The sequence below is a fragment of the Phyllopteryx taeniolatus genome, chromosome 14 (assembly GCF_024500385.1).
Source record: "Phyllopteryx taeniolatus isolate TA_2022b chromosome 14, UOR_Ptae_1.2, whole genome shotgun sequence".
NCBI classification, from domain to species: domain Eukaryota; kingdom Metazoa; phylum Chordata; class Actinopteri; order Syngnathiformes; family Syngnathidae; genus Phyllopteryx; species Phyllopteryx taeniolatus.
Genome location: NC_084515.1, coordinates 18,270,091 through 18,289,270, shown reverse-complemented (window position 1 = coordinate 18,289,270; position 19,180 = coordinate 18,270,091). Strand labels below are relative to the sequence as shown.

The 19,180-nt window shown below is 44.3% G+C and overlaps 3 protein-coding genes across 6 annotated transcripts; 1 reads left to right on the top strand and 2 right to left on the bottom strand.

Moving 5' to 3' along the window:
- Positions 1-618: 618 nt before the first annotated feature.
- On the top strand, positions 619-6,774 carry LOC133489462 (nucleotide sugar transporter SLC35D2-like). Of its 2 annotated transcripts, XM_061798572.1 has the most exons (13): positions 628-898; positions 1,404-1,437; positions 1,506-1,592; positions 1,672-1,739; positions 2,115-2,186; positions 2,277-2,345; positions 2,631-2,733; positions 2,839-2,931; positions 3,880-3,947; positions 4,030-4,108; positions 4,171-4,253; positions 5,665-5,717; positions 5,802-6,774. In XM_061798572.1, exons 1-13 carry the CDS (start codon positions 720-722, stop codon positions 5,810-5,812), a joined length of 999 nt encoding a protein of 332 aa, XP_061654556.1. In that variant the 5' UTR covers positions 628-719; the 3' UTR covers positions 5,813-6,774. The 2 variants fall into 2 exon arrangements, with proteins under 2 accessions (XP_061654557.1, XP_061654556.1); XM_061798573.1 differs by lacking the exon at positions 4,171-4,253 and having other exon boundaries at positions 619-898.
- mier1b (mesoderm induction early response 1b, transcriptional regulator) lies at positions 6,258-16,082 on the bottom strand. 3 transcript variants are annotated; one of them, XM_061798563.1, is made up of 13 exons: positions 14,909-16,082; positions 14,247-14,271; positions 13,506-13,654; positions 13,244-13,423; positions 12,113-12,242; positions 11,966-12,033; positions 11,497-11,569; positions 11,249-11,400; positions 11,046-11,127; positions 10,856-10,950; positions 10,327-10,454; positions 9,354-9,481; positions 6,258-7,344 (listed from the first exon to the last, which is right to left on the bottom strand). In XM_061798563.1, exons 1-13 carry the CDS (start codon positions 14,915-14,917, stop codon positions 7,034-7,036), a joined length of 1,530 nt encoding a protein of 509 aa, XP_061654547.1. In that variant the 5' UTR covers positions 14,918-16,082; the 3' UTR covers positions 6,258-7,033. The 3 variants fall into 3 exon arrangements, with proteins under 3 accessions (XP_061654547.1, XP_061654548.1, XP_061654550.1); XM_061798564.1 differs by having other exon boundaries at positions 10,327-10,373; XM_061798566.1 differs by lacking the exon at positions 14,909-16,082 and adding an exon at positions 14,638-14,902.
- A 130-nt stretch (positions 16,083-16,212) lies between these two features.
- dynlt5 (dynein light chain Tctex-type family member 5) lies at positions 16,213-18,242 on the bottom strand. Its single transcript, XM_061798574.1, has 4 exons — positions 17,401-18,242; positions 17,184-17,263; positions 16,557-16,681; positions 16,213-16,483 (listed from the first exon to the last, which is right to left on the bottom strand). Exons 1-4 carry the CDS (start codon positions 17,505-17,507, stop codon positions 16,280-16,282), a joined length of 516 nt encoding a protein of 171 aa, XP_061654558.1. The 5' UTR covers positions 17,508-18,242; the 3' UTR covers positions 16,213-16,279.
- Positions 18,243-19,180: the final 938 nt, after the last annotated feature.

Sequence of the window (19,180 nt, the reverse complement as noted above, 5' to 3'; positions counted from 1 at the left end):
CACTGTGAGGCGAACAGCCAGACCCAACAAATGATAAAACTAGACAAATACGAATGAGAGGAACAGATGTGTGCGCAATGAGATAAAGGTGTACTTCTGCAATAAGCATTGATGCTGCTGGACCATATTGTTGATGATCAAGTTTGTCTCAAAGTAGACATTTCCTTCTCGTCATATCCTCTTTCTTAAATTTCATTCATCATTTTTGGTTTGGTCACTACTGGTTAGAGAAGCGTTTGGTCGATTTTGCACCTGATGGATGCAAGAGGGAACTTCCTTAACTTTGAGGATTTAATGAAGTGCACTAAACAACAGTTGGTAATCAAAGACACAATATGTATAGTCACTTTAAAACAACATTTCAATGGGTCAAATCCAAACACGCCTTGTACTTTGTTTGTTTTTTATTAGACTTCTGACGGTTTCATTTCATTGTTATATGTACTGTTTTGTACATGATTTGTGTATGCTCAGTTTTTTTTAACTTTGATATTTATTGAATTGTAATGCTAGATCTTGACTAATAAAGTTGTGTGGGGGAGGGGGGGGGGGACTCGCAATTGTCATGATAATTTTTGACTGTACGGTTTTGTGATGCTGTGATTGAAGATTTTGACTAATAAAGTTGAAGGGGGAGGAAAAAAACAACCGTTCGTGGCTCTATGTGCTGCGCATGCGCAAAGCCTGCAGGCGCCGAGTGAAGTGAAGCGAAGCGAAACATGCCAGAACCGCACAAACGTCGACGGAGATCGTCCGCTGAAGCCGAAAGACGAGCGGCATCCCTGCGACGAGACGACGAGGGCCCCGCGCTGCTTCCCAGACTGCTGGCCGCAGGATTTTACGGACTCACTTCTTTTGTCATCGTCGTTGTGAACAAAAGTGTCCTCAGCGGCTACAGGTGAAGTGCAGAGTGTTGCCGCGGTGTGGACGCACATTTGGGTACAACGGACTTTCTCCCCTCGCTCTCAAACAAACAGGAAGTGTTGCTTTGACAGCTCGAGGGAGAAAGTTTGGTTTGCAGGAACAATTGGGCAGTTTTGCCCAATTGTGTGTTTTTGTCGGTCTCCGAACACATCGGGCGAGCGGTGAGAGTTGAACATTTCCCGATTATGTTTTCGCCTATATAAGGACCACACTGAAGGAAAAAGTCTTGAACAGACTTCTCCAGTACGGGGGTCCCTCAGGGTTCTGTTCTCCAGCCTTTATTGTTCTATTCGTTATATAACATCAGCATTTTATTTCCACATTGATGCATGAAATACAGAGTGGGAACGAAATTCCTATTTGAAAAAAAAAAAAAACCTCCATTGTTCTCGAATTTACTGCATTTCTCAACAATTCCCTGAATCTGGCGGCACTATGATTACAAAAAGTATCCAATTTCTTTTGAACACGCCTTCCAGATTTCCCTCATCGACGTGTGTCGGCATCGGTCAAGTGAGTAGTTGCGGCGCGTCGCTCGGCATCTGCTCACGTGACTGGCCTCGCTGACTTTGGTTTGGCAGATGCTGGCTACAGTGTTGGTTCTGAGGCTCGGCAAAATGCTGGCTGTCATTTCATTTCCAGATATGGACCGGAGTATACCCCGCAAGGTGAGTTGTAGATGCGGCGCTACAATGTAGTTGTGTGTTGAGGAAGGCCACCTGGGTTTTTTTTTTTTTTCCTCTGCAGATGTTCCCCCTGCCTCTCCTGCATGCGGGGAATCAGATATCCGGACTGTTTGGGACTCAGCGACTGAAGTTGGTTTGGAAAAATTAGAATCTGTTTCCACCGAGCTGTACAGTTTTGTTGTGTTGGCCGTTTTTGGGTTCACAAAACCAAATTCCTGGCTGTCCGGTGTGAGTCGCGCTCTTGCGCTCACGCCGCAGCACCTCCATCAACTTGAGGCCTTGCATACAGTATCCGTTTTCTCATGTAGAGAGTAAAAGTCAAAAGCCGACACAAAGGTAAAGAGTCAAGTCGAGTACGGATTCCTGAAGATCTACTTCAGTACAGTAACAAAGTATTTGTACTTTCTAGATCAAGTTAAAGCTGAACTGTACCACCCGGTACCTGAACTATGAGTATTATGACACAGGGCGGCTTTTGTAACATTTGTGTTTTTGCTCTTTTAGTTTGCCCATGTTTACAGTTCTGCGCAGGTTCAGCATCCTCTTCACCATGCTGTGTGAAAGCACCTTGCTCGGGCAAGTCGCACTCCTTTCCAAATAATAAAGTCGCCGTGGCAACAATTCAGCTGAACATCCACGCTGCTTGGTTTTGATTTTTGTCCTCAGAAAGGCGTACTCGACGGCAATCAAAACCACCGTGTTTACGATGATCTTTGGCGCTCTGATAGCCGCCAGGTGAGTTGGCCGCATACGCGCGTGTCGGCAATTTTTCCTTTTTCCTCAATATTTGATTTGATCTTTTCACGGGACGTCGCTGAAGAAGTGACACTTTGCTCCAATTTAAAATAGTCAGGGTACAGTTTGTATAAGAGTGTGACTCTACTGTGCCCTCAAAATCACCCAACACACAGACCTGGTCTTTAATCAATCAATGAATAATTGTATCAAAGTGTCATTGTTTTTGCGAGGAGCGTCGTCGCGTGTGAGATGGTGAATGCGCTTGATCCGTGTGCCTCGTAGCGCCGACCTTGCGTTTGACCTTGAGGGCTACGTATTCGTAATGGTGAACAACGCGCTGACAGCAGCCAGCGGCGCTTACGTGAAGCAGAAACTGGATGCCGAGGTGAGCGCAGCTGCTCACGCCATAATTGCTTGACTCTCTTTCTTTTGTATTGGTTTGTTCCCTTTTTCTTTTTCTGATCGGCACTTTGTGCTGCTGTCCTCGCAGGACTTGGGCAAATTTGGACTTCTCTACTACAATGCCCTGATCATGATTTTACCCGCTGTGGCGTACGCATACTGCACCGGAGATGTGAAAAAGGTTGGACTGTTTTTCTTGCACTTTGCAAATAAGCGGAATGCGATTATGGATTTGTTGTCATTATGCAAATTGCGAGTACACAATTTAAACAGCCATTTTCAACAATACGTTCATGAGATTGACTATTTGGCAAGCGCGAGCTACTGTCACCTTTTACAGTCGTCACATTGGCAACCAATGTGCCGCAGAACGTTAGTGTTAGGATTTATTACAAAGAATCCTTGTTTTTCGAGCTATACTAGTGACATCAGGTGTCAGGCTGGACAATCAAATGCTCTTCCACCAGAGGGCAGAAGGTGCAATTAACCATTGTTAATTGATTGTCATTGCCTGTAGATGCCACAAGATGGTGGCAAAGCACTTTTGTTCTATTAGACATGGCTACGGACTCGCGAGATGAAGCTCCTCCCATCAGTTCAACATCATTTCCTAGCACCAAAATGGCGCCAAAGCAATGCTTTTGTATTGCACTAGACTTTGGCCTGCGCGAATAGAGGAGTTTAAACAAAAAAAAAAAAAAAATCCCCAAATAGCATCTGCCCAATTTGCACACTGACTGAGGAGTATCTGCAACATATGCACAATCGACATTGTCCCAGATTATCCCGCAACTCGTCGCTTTAAACTGCACATAGACAGTCTTGAAGTCTCTGCGCCCTTTGCACAATGGTCATTGGACCGGACTATTGGGAGATTAGTCATTCGAAGTGCTAGAGGACTCTGCATTACCAGATTACTAGCAACCCTTTATTGCTCGGTGACTGTTTTTCTCAATGTCTTTATGTCTCAAAAGTGTTCTCTGTCTATTGACAAATTCTTTGTGTGTGTCTTGGACATACTTGGCAAAATAAAGACGATTGTGATTGTGAACAAGTGATCCATCGAGCCTTTCTAAACCCGTTACCGTAACGCGGTACCTTTCTTCCTCTCTTTGGCTGTATGTTTTAGAGTTTGGAGTATGACGGATGGTCCGACCAGCTGTTTGTTGTGCAATTTGTCCTCTCCTGTGTCATGGGGTAACTACGGCGCCGTACTATTCATAATGTACCAACCGTAACTCCAAACACTCGTCTGATTGGTCATTTATCCCTCCACCAGATTCATCTTAATGTACTCCATCATGCTTTGCACGCACTACAACTCGGCACTCACCACCTCCATCGTGGGCTGCATCAAGGTAAACCGGTTGAGGTGTCGTCGGTAGATTTGAATGATCGACCGTTGCTGTGGTTGTTGCAGAATATTTTGGTCACCTACGTTGGAATGGTCGTGGGCGGGGACTACATTTTCTCCTGGACTAATTTTATCGGTTTGAACATAAGGTAAGACGACTGAAATCAAGCTCGCACGTTTGGGAATAGGACGAACAAAGCTTCCACATTCGCTGACCATTTTCAAAATGATTTAGAAATGCACTCTGCCTGGCAAAAAATAAATTAAAACAACAACAATAATAATAATAATCACCTACATGTAGATAAAAGTTTGCAAAGAGGTAAAAGGCTTCCAATAAATGCATAGTTATTTTTGGGCCAAATATAAAAATGTAAGTACGTTTCATTATATTACATATGTTCTATATTCATATTATCTTGGCTAAAATTGATATTGTCAGTTATTAATCACCGAATTGTGAATGTAGCTATTCAATAGTAATTTGATGTCAAATTGAATCTCAAATAAGGGTATCAAATTTTTTCCATTTATCTGACCATGTAGCCTGTAGTTGTGTAAAAGATTTTGGGCTTTTACAATTGTTGGCCGCGATCAAGCAAACTCAAAAAACGCGCTGTTGTACAGTGGGAAAAGAAGCTGCTAAAATAGCCCACTCGCCCGCTCGCCCGCCCGCCCGCCGCGGTCGCACGGCTCCCGCAGATGACGTCTCCTCACCTGGATGCGTGTGTGCGTCTCTCTGATCTTGTTGACATATTTATCTATTTATTTTATTTTATGAAAAGCGCTAACAAATAAAGTTTGATTGATGATGATGTATAAGTCATACTTTAAATACAAAGCATAAACTATTTGTATTTGGTTGTGGACCTATAATCTGTACAATTCAATTGAAATGGGGAAAATATTTGTCTTTAATGTTTAATTGTTAAGGTTCTTTTTTAATTTCTTTGACGTTGCACAAGTTTACGTGTTTTGGAGCACTTTTAAATCTGTCATCCTCGCCATCATCATCAAATTCCAAATCAAAAAAGAAAAAAAAAAGAGTTGAAATAGTTCACCCTGTGTGTAATATATCAAATATATGGGTTTCACGGAGGCCGACTGCTTAGCACATCTGCCTCACGGTTCCGAGGACCGGGGTTCAAATCCCGGCCCCGCCTGTGTGGAGTTTGCATGTTCTCCCCGTGCCTGCGGGGGTTTTCTCCGGGCACTCCGCTTTCCTCCCACATCCCAAAAACAAGCATTAATTGAAGACTCTTAGATTGCCCGTAAGTGTGAATGGTTGTTTTTGTCCATGTGCCCTGCGATTGGCTGGCGACCAGTTCAGGGTGTACCCCGCCTCCCGCCCGAAGATAGCTGCGATGGGCTCCAAGCACGCCGGCGACCCGCGTGAGGGATAAGCACTAAAGGAAAAAACCTTTTCCATGATATTCTTTCATGAGTTGTACCATTTATTGGTTCCGATTGGTAAAAAATGGGATGAACGTTTCGATTTGTTGAGTAGTTGTTGTTTTTTTGGGGGTCATTGAGTATTTTGTCATCTTTGTGTCTTTCAAGCATTGCGGGCAGTCTTGTGTACTCCTTTATCACCTTCACACGAGAGCCAACAAGTAAGAGCCTTTTCACTACTGCATGTGAAATGATACATTTCTATGGTTCAGTATGCTAATTCTACATTTCCATATTTTTAACAGAAAAGGCATGAATCTCAAGCGACCTCCCTTGAAGAAAGACATCAATTTTTCATCTTTATTACCAAGTGCCTTAAATTTATGATCATACTTTTAACGGCTTATTCCGCATGTCGTTGTATTATTTTGATTGAAGCAGGTCCTAACTTGATCAAATGTAACCAGTTTTTGTAATTCTAATGTTTTTATATAGGTGTCATTTACAGAGAGGGGCAAAGCAAAACATCACCAAAAAAACACAAGTAGTGCCCTGAGGCGAAATGACCTTAATCTGGAAGCAATACCATTCGGAGGCAACTTCACCGATTAGTGGGACGGTCGGTGCTTATCACGCGCAAATCGACTTGCACGTAGTGAGGCCGCCACAACGATGAGGCAAAAGTGTTGGCTAGATCTGACAACTTTAGCACCGGAATTTGAGCCGAAAATGACTATAAATCAAACGAGAAACAACTGGAATCTTTTTAAATGACATGTATTTCAGATTAACATGGACAACGTGCTTCTGGAGAAAGCAAAGAAAGAACAGAAAAGGATGAGGACAATTTGAAAATGTACCAATGCATGTAAGAAATCTATACAAAGCTTAGGAATCGCTGACATTCTTGACTAGTAAAAAGAAAACGTTAAGCAAAGAAGCCGATTGTGAAAATCCCAAAATACAGCCATCTACTAACGTGTTAAAGGACATCACTGATGTCAGCGGCTTGACACAAACAAACCTGCGCTGGTTTATTTCTCCAAGTGACAATGTCATTCTGCTGCTTCTCAACCACAGAAATGTGTAACGAAAGTGCAACTAAAGACAACTTGCGACATCACCAGCTTGCCTACGCCGAGTGCGCTTACTCCGCCTGAAGCACAAAGTCGTTTAAAACTCTCTACGCTGTTCACAAATGTTCAAATGGCTTGAAAAGCAAATACCCATCATAGACTTTTTTTGTTAAAAAATATAAATATCTTGTGTAAAAAAATATTAATGGGAATTGTTTTGTTTTGTTTTTCTTCGAGTACAAATAGAAAAAGAGAAATTCTTGGCAAAATGCTGTGAGTCAGTCAAGTAATTACAGACAACGGGTAGAAGTTCAGAGCTACATGGATGGCTCCAGACGCCACACGGGTCAGAATCGATCCCTGCTGGAGGATCGACGGCATTTTTGGTCATCGAGTCCTCACCGACCATTTTCCACCACGAAAATCAGCGTCCTCGCGACAGAGCTCAGGACTTCAGTTCTTCAGTTCTCCTGGGTTCCGGTAGCTTCTGCTTGGTTTTGGGCCAAAGGCTCCGTCTCCATCTTGACCCTCTTGGCCGGCCTGTCATGCGCCACGGCAGAGTCTCTTTGGTCTGCGGGAGGTTCCGGAGAACCGTTTTGCTCGTGACTGGATGAGCTGGGGTGGCTGCATCCGTTGGAGTTGTTGTCCGACGAGGGGAGGGGGCCATCGCCTGACGGACCGTTGGACTGAACGGGCTCAGGTTTCACTTGGTTTACTGGGACCAGAATATGCGTACCATCTCCGAGATGGCTGGAACTGTGGCCTGCAACACCTGTCCCAAAAATAATAATAATACGTTTAAGAACAACCAAGAACTTCATTTCTATCACATTCAGAAACAGATTCATAGTACATCCGTCCATTTTCTACCACTTCCGAGGTCAGGTCGCGGGGGCAGTAGCTTTAGCAGGGACACCCAGACTTCCCTCTCCCCAGCCACTGCATCCAGCTCTGGGGGGGATACCGAGGCGTTCGCAGGCCAGCCTGGAGACGTGGTCTCTCCGGTGTGTCCTGGGTCGTCCCAGGGGTCTCCTCCCGGCGGGACGTGCCCTGAACACCTCACCGGGGAGGCGTCCGAATCAGATGCCCCAGCCACCTCATCTGGTTCCTCTCAATGAGGAGGAGCAGCGGCTCCATCTACTCTGAGATCCTCCCGGGTGACCGAGCTTCTCACCCTATCTCTAAGGGAGAGCCCGGACACCCTGCGGAGGAAACTCATTTCGCCCGCTTGTATCCGGGATCTCGTTCTTTCGGTCACGACCCACAGCTCGTGACCAGAAGTGAGGGTAGGAACGACCGGTAAATCGAGAACTTCGCCTTTCGGCTTAGCTCCTTCTTCACCACAACGGACCGACACAAGGTCAGCATCACCGCAGACGCTGCACCGATCCGCCTGTCGATCTCCCGTTCGATTCTGCCCTCACTCGTGAACAAGACCCCTCCACTTGGGGCAGGATCTCATCCCTGACCACCCTTTTCCGACTGAGGTCCACGGTCTCAGATTTGGAGACGCTGATTCTCATCCCAGCCGCTTCACAGTCCAGGGAGAGTTGGAGATCACCGCTTGATGAAGCCAACAGAACCACATCTTCTGCAAAAAGCAGAGATACACCAAACCGGACCCCCTCTACGCCAAGAAATTCTGTCCATAAAAGTTATGAACAGAATCGCTGACAAAGGGCAGCCTTGGCGGAGTCCAACCCTCACCGAGAACGAGTCCGACTTACTGCCGGCAATGCGGACCAAACTCTGACTCCGGTCGTACAGGGAACGTACATCCCGTATCAGGGGGTTCGGTACCCCGTACTCCCGAAGCACCCCACAAAGGACCGAGGGACACAGTCGAACACCTTCTCCAAGACCACAAAACACATGTTAGACTGGTTGGGCGAACTCCCACGCACCCTCGAGAGAGCTGGTCCACTGTTCTACGGCCAGGACGAAAACCACACTGTTCCTCCTGGATCTGAGATTCGGACCCTCCTCTCCAGCACCCTTGAGGAGACCTTACTAGGGAGGCGGAGGAGTGTGATCCCCCTGTAGTTGGAACATACCCTCTGGTCCCCCTTTGCCCAGTCTGCCAATCCAGAGGCACTGTCCCCTATGTCCACGCGATGTTGCAGAGGCGTGTCAACCAGGACAGCCCTACAACATCCAGAGCCTTTAGGAACTCCGGGCGAATCTCGTCCACCCCCGGGGCCCTGCCGCCGAGCAGCTTTTTACCCACCTCGGTGACCTCAACACCAGAGATAGGAGAGCCCGCCTCAGAGACCCCAGACTCTGCTTCGTCATGGGAAGGCGTGTCGGTGGAATTGAGGAATTCATACATTCATATTTTAAATTTGTCATTTGTGGAGAAACAAAGTTGTGCAGAACTGATTTACTTTGGGGTGATTCATATAAAACAAAATGTTAAAAAAAACAAAAAACTATTAAATTCGATTCATCGTCCCAATTTTTGTCTTTTTTTAAAAACATCTAAATCTAAAAATAAATCCGTTCATGCGTTTTTGTTTTTTTTTGCATGTTTTTGTTCTTGAAAATGTCTGAAAAACTATTTTTTCTGTATTCAAAAAAAGTCTAATGTCCTGTAATTCCTATCTTTGATGTGCATATTATACATTTTTTAAATTAATCGGATATCAGAATTTTTTTCTGCTGAACAAAAAAAAATAAAAATAATAATAATCAATATTGGTGGAGTCCTACTATTAAGAGCCCTGTTTGTCTTTCCTGCCTGGTACATTGTTTTGCTTTTGTTCCCTTGGCAACGGCGCTCACCGTTGTGGCCGCTGCTGTCTTCCCTCTCCGATTGGCTGGCGCTGCTGCTGGACGTGGTGGGAGGGGGCGACGCCGCCCTGCTGGAGGCCACGCTCTCCGTCTCATCCAGTAACCTGTCCATGTAGTCCCTGATGGCACACGGCAGCGTACGGGCACGTTACGCACGTCATCTCGGACTGTCGACGCCGTGGGCGCACGCTTCCAGTCTCTCTAGTGAGACCAGGTTAGGGCGGACTTCCCATACAGTCCATCCGGAAAGTATTCACACAGTGATTTACTTTTTCCACACTGTCATGTTACTGGATTAAATACATTTTTAATCTCACATTTCTTCACACAAACACCCCATAATAGCAACATGAACTTTTGGGGGGGGGGTAACTACAAAAACTGAAAAACTAGCCCATTTATAATTAACCAACGGCTTACATAAAGTAACCGCTGTGCACGTCTTGACCTCTGAGGGGCAGTGTGGTGCACGCAATGAGATACACATGAAGTAACAAAGGAAGTAGAAGACGCCACAATCGAATATTGTTATTATAACTCATTTTTTCGCAGAGTTTGAAGAATATATGCCAGAGTATAGTTATATTGCCTCTTTGTATGCGTTTATACAGTCTGTGTACCAATATTCATTATTTTGAGAGATAAGTGCCGCGAGTTCAATGCCGATTGCGGTTCGCTCGTCAATTGTGTTTCTAATTCACTGTCTGTTAGCTTTGAGCTAGCAATTTTTGTCAACAAAAACGAAGAAAGAAACAAAGTCTGATGTATTTGAACATTCAATAGGTGTAATTCTTTTGTCACGCGGGTTTCGTTTTCCAGTGAACTTCAACTCGAGCGTCAATAAATGACTTTAAGCAAGCAACCTTCACTCTTCACACGATGTTAGCACCTTAGCAACCCGTTGTGATAACAGAACCAAACAATCAGCAACCGCACAAGTTAAAGAAAAGAAAAACAAACTTACGTGACACCGGGGTGAAGGTTGTATTTCCTTTTTCCAAGTCTGGTTTGCTGTGCAAAGAAATCATAACGCTCAGACTTCTTCCACATGTAATAAAAGGCCACACATTCTCCTACAGACCGAGTTCTCACCTGAAAGATTTAATTCAGCAGACATGAAATAACCGTTATTACCATCATCAACACAATACACACAAGGAGACAAATACAATGTCTTGTCATCAACAGACACATGCGCAAAATAGTACTGCATGGGGGGGGGGGGGGGGGGGGTCAAACAGCAAATACACTTTAGATTGTGAAATTCGTGTCCGGCTTAACAAATCCATTTGTTTTAACAGCTGATGAAACTGTCATTGGAGTCATCATGATTTCAGGTTAAGGCAATTTCCGTTTTGTTCACAGAATTGTTATTTGTGTAATAGTTTTTTCAGTTTTGACGTGTGTTGTATTTTCACACAATTGTATTTATTTGTTATGGTTCATCAAGTATGACCAGAGGAAAAAAAAAAAATCAGTTAAGTTTCCCTTACCTTGTTGGCCTGTATTAAATGAAAGTCTTTTCCGTAGGATTTTAGTCCTTGTTCAAAATTTCTACATTCCTCTTCAGTCCAGACAGAAAGCTCCTCTGCAGAGACGAAAGTGTTCACACTCAAATGTACAACATCTGCGGTGGAAAATGAGCACCAAACGTAAGCTTCTTTGTTTTAGGAGAAGGCATACCTCTGGCTGCTTTTACATTAAACCGAAGTCTTCTTAGAGCTTCCTCTGTGTCAAAGTCACATTTCACAAGTTCGTATAATGCCTGGAGGAAAATAGATTTGTATTAGCTGTTTAAAAAATGAAGTGATGTTGGTTTAAAAAAAAGAAATCAATGAACATGACACCTGCTAACATACTGCAGGTTGCCGCTGAGCAGGTCTCACCTGTTCATTGTCCTTGATGTGGGATCCTTCCGGGATGGCGTCGACCCCCTTCTCCTCTCCCGTACGTCTCGATGCCTCTATCAAGAACCCCACCACTTTGTTTTCAGGTAGACACTCAGGGTTCCACAACAGTTGGTCATCATTTTCATAAACTACTCAACAAATCAGGGGAAAGAAGAGGGATTAATACTTGGCGCACTACAATGACTTGGGTTCATTTTCTTGGTTTGCATTTTTTACAGCCTTACCTCTTTCATTGTCTTGATATTTACACAGGCCAGTGGGGGTTTCTGCCTGATACATAGACCCAACCATGATCTCCTGTCGGAGGTTTAGACAAGATTGTTTATAGTATGGCTCAACTTAGAGATGAAATGTTTGGCACAAAAACAAAATAGTTTTTTATGAACAGTCTGAACCTTTTTTTACATTAAAAAAAAAACAATAAAGTTCCTCATTTTGAACATTAAATATCTTGTCTTTGTAGTGAATTCAATTAAATATAGGTTGAACATGATTTGCAAATCATTCTATTCCGTTTTTATTTATGTTTAACACAAGGTCCCAACTTCATTGGAAATGGGGTTGAATTAATTTGTCGGCGCTTTGTAGCTCCGGATCAGATTATTTGTTTTTGAGCATCAATTGGACCTCGAACTGGGTATCAAAATAAACAGCAGTGGTCATCACTTGGTGTCAAGAAGAAATATTCAATACCTTTTTCCAGTCTTCAGATGGAACATAATCCTCATCTTCATCTGACTCCTCTTCTGCATCGTTGTTACCTGACACACATCAGCACATTTTATTAGAGACATGAAACAAGCAATTCATCCGAAGCGCAAGAAATGAGATGCAACATACTTTCAAAGTACTTGTGCTTCTGTGGACGAATAAGTTCTGATGTGCCGAGGCCCCTAACAGAACGGGTGCGGCCCTCCGTGGTCACCGGGGCCTCGTCCTCCTGTGTTGTTGAGTTCTTGACGCCTTCATCCTGAATTTACACATCAAGCGGCACACGGTACATTCATCAGGTCACCAACATAGTTTCTACTCCCCCGCCCCTTCGCCCACTTCTCCCCAATCTAACTTTTCAAGAGTTGATGGCTGTCAGATTATGGAGTTTGCGTGCATAATTTTAAGTCTATCAAATCTTTTTAAGAAGAAAAAGAATCATCTTTATTGTCATGAGCATGCACACGAAATTTGTTCTCTGCATTTTACCCATCACAGTTAACACACACACTTGTTAGTGGAACACACCGGAGCAGGGGGCAACTCAAGCGCCCGGGGAGCAGTTTGGGGTATCGGTGTCTTGCTCAAGGACACCACAGCAGTTTGTCCAGGAGATGTTGGTGGATGGTACGGTCGGGGTCTTGAACCTAGGACCCCGTGGTGGCAGGCGATGGTCTTACTGGTCGCCCACGGCTTTTAGAATCGATTATCCTATCGCTATTTCGTCAACGAAGCAAGTCACCCCCGTACCCCCTTCAATTTGACGCGAAAATCCACGAGGCCTCGGTCGAAGCCTCATTCTGTCGGCATCGCATGCCCGCTCAGAGAGAGCCGACGGCGCACAATAAAAACAATACATCCACCACGCGCCAGCCCTCAGTGCGCACATCTCGGGCAGCCAATGTGGTTGATGTTGATGTTTTTCTTGCATTTTAACACAAATGAGTTTCTATTTCCAACTTTACACCAATAGAGGGTGCTAAAACACTGTGAAGGGATTTGGAATACAGTAGAACGAGATCTATGCGGATAAGCATGGCAGGTGGTTTGTTTAAGGCGGAGATATTTGTGTCGACCTATTTTTGAAGTCAACTTATCTGTGTAAGTCGATTTATTTTCCCCAGCCCGAGTCTAGCTTCAATCAATTTCATTCAACAGTCCAGTTTTCTTTAGTACATGAAACGTACTGACTGATTATATTTTGAGGCAAAGGTTATTAACGCTGTATTGCCAAGAAACTCCAGACTCTCATCAACCCACCTCATTCCTTTTTAGCTCGCCAGTGCCTCGGCTGCTTTCGTCATTGTCCAGCTCATCGTCCTCATCCTCTTCTTCGTCCTCTTCTTCCTGTTCTTCATCCTCCTCTTCATCCTCATCGGCTGGTGAAGCGCCTCCGTAACCATAAAGATTCAGAAGCTCGTGAATGGGCATTTCTCCTTCCTGGAGAGAGAGGGAAGTAACAACGTTGTTTATGACATACCAGGAGCAAGAAAAAAAAAAAAGGAACCATCTGGAAACGTACGCGTGCAAGATCTTCAATCTCATTGGCGTTGGCCTCATCAGCTGCCTCCAACATTTCCTCCTCTTCCATTGTGCGTTCGTCATCAAAGTCGTGGACAAGCATGTCCGCTGATGGGTCAAAGTCATGGTCAACAGAACCCGCTGAGCCCCCTAAAGAGGCAAGATGGAGACATATTTACTTATTATCAAAGAAGCCTTTATTAGGGTAGGAAATCACAGAGAAATGCATGAATTCATCAACTACTTCCTGTCCAGGTGACTGGTGAAGCCCAGTGAACGTTTTTGAGTCTTATAAAACAAAATGACTCGCTATGTAAAAACACTCCCTTCTATAATACTATAAATAATAATAATAATAATAATAAGGCCAAGTGTTTAGAAAGATGTACGCTTTAAAAAGAAGACACACTTTTATAGGGCTCCGCCAGTGACCTAAACCGGAAGAAATTGCTTCATTTTGTTTAGCCAAATGCAGAAGTCAGATTTATTGCATTCTACCGTTATAACTTATCACGTGGAAACATGAAATCTAGGGCGTGAAATTTTAAAATGTATCGCGTCAAAAACGTGAAATTTATCATGCAGCAACGTATGCTTCGGTATAAAAGGTCAAACTCACTCGATTCTTTTTTTTATTGTTTTTTTTTTTTTTATTGTAAAGGCAAGGTGGCTATTTCAGCATCAAGTCAAAAATAAGTGAGAGCGAGATATAAAATGAATGTGAAAATGTATGCTTACATACCTGGGCTCGAATTCCCAAGGGAGGACTGCAAAGAAAAACAAATAAAGCCAAATAAGCATCCAAAGTAATATTACAACAATGAATAAGCAGCTTTTTCCCAAACGATGGAAACAGTCCACATTAAGCGCGCCGGCCACTAAGTCCTGCTGGAAATTGAAATTTGACTTGATGGAGATTCGTATATGCGGCAGGCCTTAACCCTTAACAGTATTAACGGTCCGTGAGCGTTTTCACATCGAAACTACCGTGGAACTACAAGTTGGAGGCTAATTCGATTGAAATAGCGAGCTAACGCTTCCAAGTTACGCGTGGTAACAGCGGTACGCACAAAAAAAAATAAAAAAATACATATAAAAGTCGCAGCTAACACACACACACTAGCGCGACTTACATGTGATCCAAATTTGTCATCTGGGAAAATGAAGTGATCCTCAACAAAACCGCAAAGTCGCTAACGCCGCAGCTAACGCTAGCCAAATCCCAAGTTTACTCAACAAGCTAACAGAAGACCACATTAAAATGATCCGGGCACGCAAGCAAAGCGCCGCGGGTTCAGTTTATTCGAAAAGTATATCATACACCACATGTACAAGCGGCTGAAAGCAGTAGCTTTGTCTGGACATATTTTTCTATTTTTGCGATTATTTACTTCACTTTCTTACCTCCGCCATGTTTGCAATTCAGCAGGGTCACGCCAGTACCCGGATGAAGAGCCCCGCCCACCTGAACTCCAGAAACACAATCGTTTTTCCTTTTCTCTCTCTCTCTCTCCCCCCCCCCTCTTTTTTTCCGTTCATTCGTTCTGGTCTGCCTGACGTCGTGTGCGCGGAGGGGACCACGCGTCATTTTCTTGTCACAAAAGAAACAAAGACCTTCATTTACTATCAAGGTAATCCAACTCCAACCAATCTCATGTAAATTCCCCAATTGGATGGCCAAATATGAATTTACCACTCACAGCTGTCCCATTTGAGGCAGCCCTAAAATTTAAAAGAGTTCCAAAACGTTTGAACTTTTGTCACTTTTAAGCAACTAAGTGTTAAACTATACTGCACTGGCATTACCAGATAACTAGCGACCCTTTATTGCTCCGTGACTGTTTTTTTGTCAATGTCTTTCTGTCTCCAAAGTGTTCTCTCTGTCAATTAACTGTCTTGTTCTCATACTCGAGCGGCTCCAACTACCGGAGACAAATTCCTCGTGTGTTTTTTGGACATACTTGGCAAATAAAGATGATTCTGATTCTGATTCTGAAATGCCAGTGTCCTTTCTCCGAATCACTGATTCCGTTCATGATAATATCTACATGTTGCTATGTAGAGAGCCAGCATCGCTTCAAGTGCCCCGTTAAGGCAAGCCTTTTCCTTAATCGATGGGACTAAAAGCCCCGCAATTCTCTCCCCTTAACATTTACAAAATGTTCGGATCCCTCTAATGGCTACGATTTTCACCTGCTCCTAAGCGGGTAATTATGCAAGACATACAAAGCACTTTGTGGGGAGTTTGGGTGACATCACTGGCGCGTGTGAACAAAAGGGCCGTCCTTCCACGAGCGACAACAACGGTCTGTCCGCTGTAAAGATGAGCTCCATCGTGCCGATGGCGGTGCTGCTGTGTGCGCGGTGCGCAGCGCAGGGTCGGGCAACGCAAACACGCTGCTTCTATGTGCCCGGGCGTTGGTGCGGGCGGCGCTGTTCGCTGGTGGAGGATCCGAAACCCGAAACTCCCTATGAATCGTGTATTTGGTGAGAAAGTTTTGTTTTGAAAAATGTTTGGGCAGGCAGCGGGGAGCCGCCGGCGATGGCTGAATATCGGCGCGACCGAGACCGGGCCTCGGTAGCGGCGTGCTGTCAGCTTGGCCGTCGGAGGACTGACCTCTGTGCGCTCCGCTAGTTGACCCGGGGATTCATTGGTTTGTCGTGCAACCCTCACTGATTTCTTCAACACAGATAAAAGACTTAAGAAATGTTGGTGACGCATTTGATCTTTGTTAGATGTATGGAAATCAAGCAATAGCCAAGGGAACGTTTGCTTCACTCAAAGTAAACGGCATAGACACTGGCCACTCCATACAGAGAAGTGTTCTTCAAAGACCACGACGCAAAGGTGTCGTTGGACGGGTCCCACAGACAGCGGCTGCTGATCTGCATGCTCTGCCCGGCCAGCTGCCCGACGTGAACCGAGACGACCACCTTGTACCTGCGGATCATGAGCTCCTTGACACGGGCTCGTATCACCTGGGGGAGCACATCCAGAGGAATCATCATCAGCCGGCGCACTCAGAAGAAAGCCACCATCACGCCTGCGTACCTCGCATACGGTTTTGGCCATTTGCCGTGCCCATTCCACTTCGTATTTCTCCTCTTCGAGGTAGCTTGCGAGCACATCCTTGAGGATTTCCACAACAGCAGGGGCAGGGAAGCGTTTGCGAGGGCCTGTTATCAAAACGTACAAATTAGCAACGCATTCATCAGCGTTGTAATATCATTTGCGCCGGTGCCCCGAGATACGATTCCCCCCCCACCCCCGCGTACATTTGCGACAAGGCCGACGGACTGAAATTTCGGGGGTGAACCCATCCTCCATTGCTGGTCGGGGGGGGAAAAAACGCACCTATACTATATTTAATGCTTTTGGGCTCAGACCAAAACAATAAAAGTGTTCCTTTGGTGCCAAGGAACTATGTTGAAGTGACGTGAGGCGCTTCAATGTCGTGCTTTTCTGGCACCTGGAAACCATTTTTGGGGGGGGGTGTCAATTATTGGCAGCAGGGCCAGCTCGATGCCTCCGACTCACCCAAAACATTTCAACGGTAGCGTCGCTTCAAATCCCGTTTGCCCCCCAATGTCATCCAATGTCGTTTAACTCCATAGGCACTATAATGCCCTTTTTGGGGGGGGGGGGGGGTCAAAGGTGTGCTCATTTGTGTGACTTCACCTAGCTGGTAGGTGTTCTCAAGCGTGACCACCATCCGCTCATCGTGATGTTCATCGATGCAGGACACGTTGCTTAAAGAGCTGAAAGACGACAGCAGTCATTTGGGATCCCGCGAAGGCGTCCCGTCACGACTTGCATTCACGGATACAAACCGTTGCGACGGCGCATCAATGAGAACAATACGGATATGAATTTGGATGGAGCGTCGTCCACTCACTCCTTGGTCTTGCCGGCCGTGTTTTTGACTCCGTGACTTCCCTCCGAAGGCACCTTGCTGGTCTTCTTGTCTCTTTTGACAGCTTTGTCTTTGTGCACTTCCGACATATTCCGACGACAAAAGGAGCTCAAATAACAAAACAACGCCAACTCGCGCACATTTGTACAATCGTCTGATTTGTACAGGCGGCACTTTCGCGTCAACTCAAAGCGTACCAGCGTTTTCCAGCAGGCGTTTTAGTTAGGCGTCGTCATGACAACAAACTCAGGGGCGGGGCTTCCTTCACAGAAATTGGATTGCTTTGTGGATTTATTCACGGTTTATTTGGCTGGAAGCGTGACACGTACTCATTTTATAATGTACTACAAAACATGAAGAACTAATATAGGGAATCATGTTTGCAGTGATTAAAAAGCGCATTTGTCAGTCATCAAAAGATTTATCTCACCAACAACAGCGTGGAAATTTTGAGTTTGTCAGGCGTTATGTAGTGCAGCTCCAATCAAATGTAAGCTACTCGTTTTAAATGTTTCATCTGCAAGACTGGCAACGATGTCACGACGTTGCTACAGTGACCATAACACTGTCTTATTCTTTTTTTTGGTTTGTTTTTTTGTTTTTGGATGGGGGTGTGCGATCAATTCAAATGTGATTTCGTATTTGCGTCTGAATTCTTTCGAAAGACAGAACAGTGGGCGCAGTTTTGATCAAATCAACACGATTGCGTCATGACCGTAACGCTTAGTGACGCTGCGCATCGACAATTTGTAGACATCACAAAGCGGTGCAGTCACTCGGAATGTTATACCTACGTAAAATAATAATAATTACGTTAGTATTCATTTGTTATTCTTTTACATGACATTAAAACAAAATCCATACTTACTGTCAACGTTATTTTTTCAAACATTTCAAAGATTCATGCCCAATGTTGATTATCACTGTCAGGTGATATCATAGAGATTACTGCACAGATATTTGCAGTAATAATTGTTTTAATACTACAGTAAATTCAATATTTTCAGGGCACATCTGTATTATATCGTGCCAACACACATTTACAACAGTATGTTAGCGTATTAAAAGTGCCGAAATAAATATTTGAAAACAAACAGGTCATGAAGGTTGTACACACAAGTTGAATACAAATGAACGGCACTCAACAAATATACTGTACTGGATTTCAAATAAAAACTAAAGTTTAAACCACTGTCATACGATGCATGTTTGAATATTTAAGTCAGTGGTTGTTTGTATACCGCTAGAGAGTGCCCGCTTAGCACTTTGAGAATCACTGCATTTGACTGTTCTATTTTAAAAGTTTGGAATGGACATGGTACTTTCTAAATATCTGAGCAGATGTTTATTGAGTTTTTTATTATTATTATTATTATTATTACTGTAGCAGCATTCATTTACCAATGTTCAATCAAGCACACACATTCTTGCTATAATGATTGAGTGTTATTTTGAAAAGCACAACTTCTTTGAGCAGTTTGTTGAAATATCTGTTGCTTACTGGGTTATACGCCGCAACGCCAATGCCATGAGCTAGCCCTTCCATAGTGTTTTGCATTGTGTGCTAGCATTGAGCGAGCAGACTTTAGTCAAGCAAAATGATGTGTGTAATTCTTTGTTTGATGTTGACTTTGACAGTCAACTGTTGCGAAGTGAGAACTCGTAGCTTGGCTCAATTTCTTCCTTGCAAGTCAAAGCAAAAAAAAAAACAAACGATGAGGAAACTATGGTATGAAGAGCCTTAGACAGGGATCGCTGTCTG